The 9349-nt window shown below is 42.2% G+C and overlaps 1 protein-coding gene across 15 annotated transcripts in view; it reads left to right on the top strand.

Moving 5' to 3' along the window:
* Positions 1-8819, top strand: part of SLC35D2 (solute carrier family 35 member D2) — a 51277-nt gene extending 42458 nt beyond the window's left edge. For 14 of the 15 annotated variants that reach the window (XR_014817072.1, XR_014817073.1, XM_084978755.1 and 11 more), the window contains 3 exons: positions 5191-5269; positions 6786-6868; positions 8038-8712. Coding sequence is in view for 13 of the 15 variants with exons in the window: in XM_084978755.1 (XP_084834881.1) it covers positions 5191-5269; positions 6786-6868; positions 8038-8140 (265 nt within the window). In the remaining 2 variants the exon portion in view is untranslated. 15 annotated transcript variants of the gene reach the window in all.
* Positions 8820-9349: the final 530 nt, after the last annotated feature.

A 9349-nucleotide genomic window follows, 5' to 3' on the forward strand; every position in this document is an offset into this window, starting at 1 on the left:
GAGATGAGCAAGATGAGATTACTTAAAAGCCTTTGAAATCTGAAATGAGAGAAAAATGTGGTTGGTGGGAGTATTCACGTGGCCTTTTATTATCTGAACATTTGTGTTGGATTTCTTTTATATGCTTGTACATGGAATGGTAACGAGCAACAAGGGCCTTTGAGTTCTGCTTGTGACTGCCATGAGTGTGCCATCCAGCTTTGGGTTAATCAGTTATTTTTTTGGTGTTATTTTTAGAAACAGGAAGAAACCTTTGAACAAGGGTTCTGGTCCAGGGGTTTCCACATGGGCACCGCCATCCCTTGAGGCCCTTATAAGCCAAAACACCAGCTGGCATCTGTTGTCAGAATAAATGTGTGTCATTTGTATGTGCCATTATTTTTCAAAGGTACTCAGATGATAAGTACGATTTTAAAGAGTATAGAAGGGCACAAAGCTACTGAGCATTCAGCAGTGCTTTTAAAAATTATTTTATTTTTATTTATTTTTGTCTGGGAGTTTACATTTTATTTTTTTTTATTAAAGTTGATTTACAGTGTTCTGTCAATTTCTGCTGTATAGCAAAGTGACCCAGTTATACATATACATACATTCTTTTTTTTATATTATCTTCCATCATGCTGCATCACAAGTGACTGGATACAGTTCCCTGTACTATACAGCAGGATCTCATTGCTTACGCACTCCAAATGCAATAGTTTGCATCTACTAACCCAAAACTCCCAGGCTATTCCACTCCCCCACATCCTTGGTAATATCTTTGTGTTTTTAAATTTAATTTAATTTTTTATTTTATTTTATTTATTTATTTTTTGTCTTTTTGCCATTTCTAGGGCCGCTCCTGCAGCATATGGAGAGTCCCAGGCTAGGGGTCGAATTGGAGCTGTAGCCGCCGGCCTATGCCAGAGCCACAGCAACGTGGGATCCGAGCTGCGTCTGCAACCTACACCACTGCTCACAGCAATGCCGGATCCTTAACCCACTGAGCAAGGCCAGAGATCGAACCCACAACCTCATGGTTCCTAGCTGGATTCGTTAACTGCTGAGCCAGGATGGGAACTCCTGTTTGCATCTTTGTAATCCACAGATGCTAAAATCAAAACTGTCACGTGGAGGTTGGCATTTTTGACGTTAAAAGTGGAGGGTCTCTTAGTTCAGAAACTTGATCTTAGCCAAAGGACTGTATAGGTACATATTTGTATATAGAAATAGATTGTTTCTTAGAAAAAAAATTTTTAATATACTTTGATCCTAGTCATTTTGCAGTTAACCTCTCTAGGGACACCCTGTGGGTAGACGAAGCAGTGCAGCCTTTCTGTCAGCAGAAGGTGGCTGTTCCTGTACCAGATGTCCTCTGTCACTTAAGAGGGTTGCTGCTAATTCAGACCCCCCAGGAGGCTGCAGACAGGGACGCCTCCCCTCGCGCAGCCCAGCTGGTGGCTGAGTGTCCTGGTTGCCCACACTCATGGTGGATGGAGATTGGCCAAGGTGCTTTCACAAAAATGTAGAACGAAGAAAACATTGCATGATGAGGACACTGGAGTCGAAAATTTTAAGCAAAACTAGAACATAAAGGACATCTGTGATTGTCCTGGGTTTAAAACTGCACTCCAGTGTAGGAAGCCTGCAGGGAGCTTTTCTGTGTCCTGGAAATTAGGTTGGGCCCCTCCCATGAGCTGTAATCTCTGTTATTTTATTAGACTCTTAGCTCCTCCAGGATAGATGCTGAGGTTATATACTCCAGGCCCAGCAGAACAGGGAGCCAAGTAATATCAAGTTGATGTTCATTTTATGCATGCATAGGATTATTTACCGTTCCCTAAGGCTCTTAAATTAATGTTGAATTTATTAAAATTGTAAAAAAAAACCCAGATTTTCTTAAGTCATTTATTATTTTTATTTAAAAAATTTTTTTAAATTGTACACTTTTTTGGTGGGGGGGGGCATGGTGTATAGAGGCTTGACGTGCAATCTCAGTTCCTGGACCAGGGATCAAACCAGGCTGCAGCAGTGAAAACGCTGAGTCCCAACCAACGATCACCAGGGAAGTCCCTCTTAAGCCAATTTATAAATGCTGTTGCTATATTTATAAAGCTAGTAATTTTTGTGTTAATAGGAATATTCACTTTCTTTCTTTTTTTTTTCTTTTTTTGCCTTTTTGTCTTTTTGCCTTTTTCTAGGGCCACTCCCGCAGCATATGGAGGTTCCCAGGCTGGGGGTCTAATCAGAGCTGTAGCCGCCGGCCTATGCCAGAGACACAGCAACTCAGGATCCGAGCCAAGTCTGCAACCTACACCACAGCTCACAGCAACGCCGGATCCTTAACCCACTGAACAAGGCCAGGGATCAAACTGCAACCTCATGGTTCCTAGTCAGATTGGTTAACCACTGAGCCAGGACGGGAAGTCCTACATTCATTTTTTGATGAATGGTTTGTTAACTCAAGTTTAGCTGATAGAAATTTCCTAAATAGTCTGCTATGAATCAGTCTCATTTACATCTTAGGGAATTAAAAAAAATCAAGCATTTAAAATGTGATTTACAAATTTAATTTACATGATTTTTCCCAGCAATTCCAAGCCCTGGTGGAGCCCTAGAGAAGCTAATGGGCCAGGTTGGAGGCCTAAGCAACTCTTTGAAATCTATTAATAAACCAAACTCGACAGTGTGGTAAATCAGGGTCATTTAAACATTTGAATACCATGTACAGACTTAGATTTTCTTATTCATTTCAAATGAAAATAGCAAATTTAATATCAATTGCACATTTCAAATACAAACCACAAAGGCTGGGATGCTGGAGTCTCTAACTTATCAAATTGTTGTAATTACCTTAGTAACAAAGACATACGGTATTGTGAAGATTACAGAATTTGTAATTGAACTTATTCCTCAACTTAAGGTAAAAGCTTGATGTGCCCTATCTCTAATATTTTTTTTTTCTCTATCATCCCTGGTAATAAACAGCCAGGACAAAAGCAGTTCTTGTGTTGAATGCTTGTGATCTAGATTCTGTTACTAGCAATCAGAAGTGTGGCCCCGGACCTTAGACTGGGTGCTAAATTGCTGCAGGAGAATCTTCCTCCTGCTCAGAGGCTGAGCCTTTTCTGAGAGTACGATTCCCAAGCTCTACCTGGGATTTAGATTTAAAATCAACACATCTTTTTTTGTTTTTTGTTTTTTTGTCTTTTCTAGGGCCGCACCCACAGCATATGGAGGTTCCCAGGCTAGGGGTCCAATTGGAACTATAGCTGCTGGCCTACACCACAGCCACAGCAACACGGGATCTGAGCTATGTCTTCGACCTACACCATAGCTCATGGCAATGCCGGGTCCTTAACCCACTGAGCGAGGCCAGGGACTGAACCCGCAACCTCATGGATGCTAGTCAGATTCATTAACCACTGAGCCACGACGGGAACTCCTAAAATCCAACACATCTTATGCTCTGTCTGTATCTTTCCAATTTTGTTCTCAGCCAGTTTGATTGTCACTCTATTAAATGTTGAAAGAGGCTACTCTTTCAACATTTAATCACCTGATCTGGTGAATGAAATTTTGCCCCCCACTTAGGTTAGAGCTAAATTAATTTCTTCCTTCCTTTTCTTTCTTTCTTTCTTTCTTTCTTTCTTTCTTTCTTTCTTTCTTTCTTTCTTTCTTTCTTTCTTTCTTTTTTTTGAGCTAAATTTCTTCACTACTTGAGTGACATGAATATATTTCTTTACCTCTGATTAGATTCTGCATTCTTTCCTGTGTGTGTATATGTATGTACACACACACACACACACACACACACACACATTCTTGCGTGGTGCTTGGTCACAGTTCTGTAGTCATTGTGTTGACAAGTAAGGGTCAATGTTGAATGCCTGTTGAATTAACTTTGGCAATAGAGTACAGGAGGGAGTTCCCACAGTGGGTCAGCAGAAACAAATCTGACTAGCATCCATGAGGACACAGGTTCAATCCCTGACCTCGCTCAGTGGGTTAAGGATCCTGCATTGCTGTGAGCTGTGGTGCAGGCCAGCGCTACAATTCAACCCCTAGCCTGGGACCCTCCATATGCCTTGGGTGTAGCCCTAAAAAGGCCAAAAAAAAAAAGGGGTACGGAAGTGCTATTGGTGTGTAGAATCCATTATTTAAATTTTCTATGTCCAAAGCTAGTAATTGTTCAGCTGATTTTCCCTGCTAACACCAGTGGTTCTCAGCACTGGTTGCACATTAGAATCATTCATAGAGCTTTATAGACACCGGCGGGGGCCTCACCTTGAACCAGTTGGAGACCCTGGGCCAGGCATCGTCGAATTCAAAGTGCACCAGGTGATTCTGAGGCATAGAGAGAACTGAACTCCACTGTTGGTTTTCGGTTGCTTATATTATAGCTGTTAAACAAAAGATTTCAGATCATTTACACAAAATCTCATTGTCCTTACCTCCTTTTTTTTGTGGAAATGCTGATGAGAAATCACAGACAAAATGAAAAGGAGGAGTTCCTGTCGTGGCTCAGCAGAAATCAATCTGACTAGTGCCAATGAGGACAAAGGTTCGATCCCTGGCCTCACTCAGTGGATTAAGGATCTGGCATTGCCTTGAGCTGTGGTGTAGGATGAGGCTAGGATCCTGCATTGCTGAGGCTGTGGCTGTGGCGTAGGTTGGCAGCTACAGCTCTGATTCCACCCCTAGCCTGGGAATCTGCATATGCCGTGGATGCAGCCCTAAAAAAGACGAAAGAAAAGAAAAGGACACCTAGAAAGTAGAAGGTTTGGCTAATGCATGACTGGACCATTTTCCTGTAAAAGGCTGGAGTTAATAAGATGTTTTAAGATGCAGATTTTAAAATCTTTATGGTATGTTTTTCTTTTTTTATTTGTTTAAAGTACCTGTGTGTGTCACTCACTGACTTTTCTTACATTTTTTTAATTTATTTTTTGAAGTATAGTTGATTTATAATGTGCCAATTTCTTCTGTATAGCAAAATGACCCAGTTTTATATATATATATATATATACACACACACACACTCATACATATATATATGTCTTCCTTTTTGTATGTTATCTCCCATCATGGCTTATCCCACAAGACTGGATATGGTTCCCTGAGCTATACAGTCCTGTTGACTTTTCTCAATCTGTTATTATTACCCAGCACAGTAAGGCACACACTCAAGTGTTTGCTTCCTCGCCCCAGGTTTCTGTTGATGTACTCCACAGTTTTGTGCAGCTATTACAATTCAGCCCTGACCACGGCGGTAGTTGGAGCCATCAAGGTAAGTGGTTGAAGCCTTGGAATGCACAGCCACATTGGGGACGTGACTGATTTTATTGTCGTTGTTATCAGCGCTGTAGTAAAATGGAGGCTTGTGATATTTTTGGCTGTGCCTAGATGACCCCTTCTTTTATCTTCTAATCTCCTAATCCATAAAATAGAGAGAAGACTTGCGAATTTAAAAAGGAAGAGACAAATCATGACTTTTAAATTGGGGGAGTTCCCGTTGTGGTGCAGTGGAAAAAATCTAAGTAGTATCCATGAGGATGTGGGATCGATCCCTGGCCTCGCTCAGTGGGTTAAGGATCCGGCGTTGCCGTGAGCTGTGGTATAGGTCGCAGACGCGGCTCAGATCTGGCGTTACTGTGGCTATGGTGTATGCTGGCAGTTGTAACTCTGATTCGACCCCTAGGCTGGGAACTTCTATATGCCATGGGTGTGGCCCTAAATAAAATGAAAATAAAATAAAGTGGGGATGATGGGAAAACCAAGTAAAATAGCTGAAAAAAAATTCCAAATTTTTGTGTTCCGATACCTTGTGATCTCCATTTTGGTTTTCTGGAAGAACCGGCTTGCTAAGAAGGGGAAATTTGTGTGAGGGACAGTTTTCAGTGTAGATCTATGCTCAATTATAAGGTGACTAACTCTTGGATTGGTGAGTGTGTTGTGTGTGTATACAAGCATCTGAACACATACACTAATGAATAGGAGGTTGGGGGTGTTCTAAATTCTATTCTGTAGTTGGTTTTCTTCTTTTTTTCTTTTTAGGGCTGCACCTGCAGCACATGGAAGTTCCCAGGCTAGGAGTTGAAAAATCAGAGCTGAAGCTGCTGGCCTACACCACAGTTCTCGGCAACACCGGATCCTTAACCCACTGAGCAAGGCCAGGGATCAAACCTGTGTCCTCATGGATACTAGTTGGGTTCATTTCTGAAGAGCCACAATGGGAACTTCTGATCAGATATCTTAATCTGGTCAAGTTTAGGATTAAGGTGATTAAAATTCACTACCCAAATGATGGTAAAGAGATGGGATCTGGAACACTGATGATTTCATTTTCTTTTAAAAACCCTATGTAATGGTTTTTATCCACTCATTCAATATTCCACTAACCCCTACTATATGCAAGTCTCTGTGAAAAGTAACCAAAATGCTAGTGTCAGATTCCACCATATATATATATACATACGCACACACACACGCACACACACACATATATATATACACATTTCCCCCCTGCCAAAATCCTTTACTTTTAAAATGACTAATCCTTGGAGTTCCCACTGTGGCACAGCAGGATCAGTGGCATTTGGGGAGCACTGGAATGCAGGTTTGATTCCCGGCCCGGTGCAGTGTGTTAAGGATCCAGTGTTGCCGCATCTGTGGCTTAGTCACAGCTGTGCCTCAGATCTGATCCCTGGCCCTGGAACTCCATATGCTGAGGGATGGCCAAAAAAGAAAAAAAAAAAAAGTAAAATAAAAGGACTTAAAATCACGAATCCTCTCTTTTTCTACAGAATGTGTCCATTGCCTACATTGGGATGTTAGTTGGTGGAGACTACATTTTCTCTGTGTTAAACTTTGTGGGGTTAAATATTTGGTAAGTGGGATTTTTTTTTTTTTTTTTTTTTTTTTTTTTTTTGTCTTTGCCATTTCTTGGGCGGCTCCCATGGCATATGGAGGTTCCCAGGCTAGGGGTCGAATCAGAGCTGTTGCTGCTGGCCTACACCAGATCCACAGCAATGCGGGATCTGAGCCCCGTCTGCAACCTACACCACAGCTCACAGCAATGCCGATCCTTAACCCACTGAGCAAGGCCAGGGATCGAACCCTCAACCTCATGGTTCCTAGTCGGATTTGTTAACCACTGAGCCACGATGGGAACTCCTGGTACATGGGATTTTTAAAAACTCATTTTAGTAAAATAATGAATTTTTAGAAGCCTGATTAATATGTTAGTGAAAGAGCAGGAGGTGTTGTGACATGACAGTATCTTGCATAAATTTCACTTAAGTCATTCCATTCATCTATTTTTAGGACAACTCCCTCATGTGGCTCATGGGGACATGTGTAATGAAAATTCAAAGGGTCAACATCTGAATTTAATGCATGTGTCCTCCTCACAGAAAAGCCCCTAAGTTACGTCTTCCTTTTGTGAATGGGCTTCACTAATCTGTGCTCCATCAAAGCACCACATGCTCAGGGTATTAGGGGGAGTGACTGAGATACCTTTGAAAGGCATTTTGGGGTTTCAGAGGTGGGACACCTTTTCGGAGTATATACTGTATTCAAATAATAACCAGGTGCTTATAGTTTCTCTGAGTTTCTGTGTGAGATTTGATCTCTTTTTTTTGTCCCCAAGATTTGTAAATAAGAGGGTTAATTCTCATCAATGAATCCACAAATTTGAAGAAATAAAACTGGGGGCTCAATTATTCCCTTCAAATGGAGTTCCTGTGGAGTTCCTGTGGCGGGATGGTGGGTTAAGAATCTGACTGCAGTGGCTTGGGTTGCTGCAGAGGCATGGGTTCGATATCCGGTCCAGTACAGTGGGTTAAAGGATCTGGCATTGCCACAGCGGTGACCTATGCCACAGCTGTGGCTCAGATTCAGTCCCTGGCCTGGGGAACCCATATATCAAGGGTGCAGCCATAAAAAAAAAATAAGCTGACTATATTTATAAAGATGTCAGTAACTTCAGTGGTACCACCTATGGGATTTATTTATTTATTTTCACTCTTTTTTTTTTTTTTTTCCTTTTCCTTTCAGCATGGCAGGGGGCTTGAGATATTCCTTTTTAACTCTAAGCAGCCAGTTAAAACCTAAACAACCTGTGGACGAAGAAAATATCCCTCAAGACTTGAAGGGCTAGAATGTGGGGCAGAATTGCCAACTGGCTTGCAGACTGGGGGCATGGGAAAGGGTTGCCAGCTGTTCTGGTTGTGGCTTCCTATGCCCCGCCCCCGGCCCCGCCCCTGGCCCCGCCCCCGTTAGGGCGCAACAGAAAGGTCTGCAAAATACAGAGACAATCTACCTCATGTGCTGCATAGGGAGCCATCCTGAGCCCTGAGAAATGCGTCTGGGCGAAGCCTTACCAGCTGAAAGTGTATCTTCTCAAAGAAGCCATTGGTGAAAGGGATTGTTTCCAAGGCACTCTGCATGGGCAGAGCCCCGACCACACGTCTGTGCTGTCGCTGCTGTGACCAGAGTGCTTCAGAGGAGGTAAAAGACTGATACTGTGAGGGTGCTTATCCGCACCTTGGCCTTAATTTCAAAGGTCCCAGCCAAAGCAGCGTGCCAGTGAGAACATTTTTCCAGTGTAACCAGACATATCTTTAATACAATCAGCTGCTGAACTGCCAGTAAAGTTGTTAGCTTTGATTTGATCCTCTATGTTGATCTTTTCCCAGTCATCAAAGTAAAATAAAAGATAATTTATTGGCATGCCTCATTCTGTGATAGCATTGTGGACAGGCAGAGAAACAGTATGTCTTAAAGGGTAATACTCCTTTTAAGACTCAATGTGCAAAATTATGCAATAATTCAATGGAAAAAATAATACTCGGTGTACCCTGTCAACATTTAATCAGTCATAGTTCTCTCCTATTTTTGTTCAGGGGGCTTTGAAATTCAGATCACGTGGACTTTAATCAGGGTACATTTTTTCCTGGTTGTCTGACCTCCCAGACCAGTGGTGTATGGGAAGGAGCCCCAGATTGGATAAGGGTTATTATCTCCATCAAGAAATGGACTGTTGGAGTTCCCTGGTGGCTCAGCAGGTGAAGGATCTGGCATTGTCACTGCTGTATTGCAGGTTTGATCCCTGGCCTAGGAACTCCTGCATACTGCAGGTGCAGCCAGAAAGAAAGAAAGGAGGGGAAAAGAAAGAAAAAAGATGGAAGAAAGGAAAGGAAAAAAAAAAAAAAAAGGAAAGGAAGGAAGGAACTGTTCCTGCTGCTGAGGTTGTGGTGCAGGGTAGGGTCCCAGTCTGGGAATCAGGAGCCATTTTTCTAGTCTTGTCTCCACTACTAACCCCCCAGAGACCTTCACTGCCATTTGGCTTCCATTTTTTAATCTTGAT

The sequence above is a fragment of the Sus scrofa genome, chromosome 10 (genome assembly GCF_054392235.1).
Source record: "Sus scrofa isolate SSC_HxYL_T2T_F1_AM1 chromosome 10, Sscrofa_HxYL_maternal_Yorkshire_Landrace_v2.0, whole genome shotgun sequence".
In the NCBI taxonomy this organism is placed as follows: Eukaryota; Metazoa; Chordata; class Mammalia; order Artiodactyla; family Suidae; genus Sus; species Sus scrofa.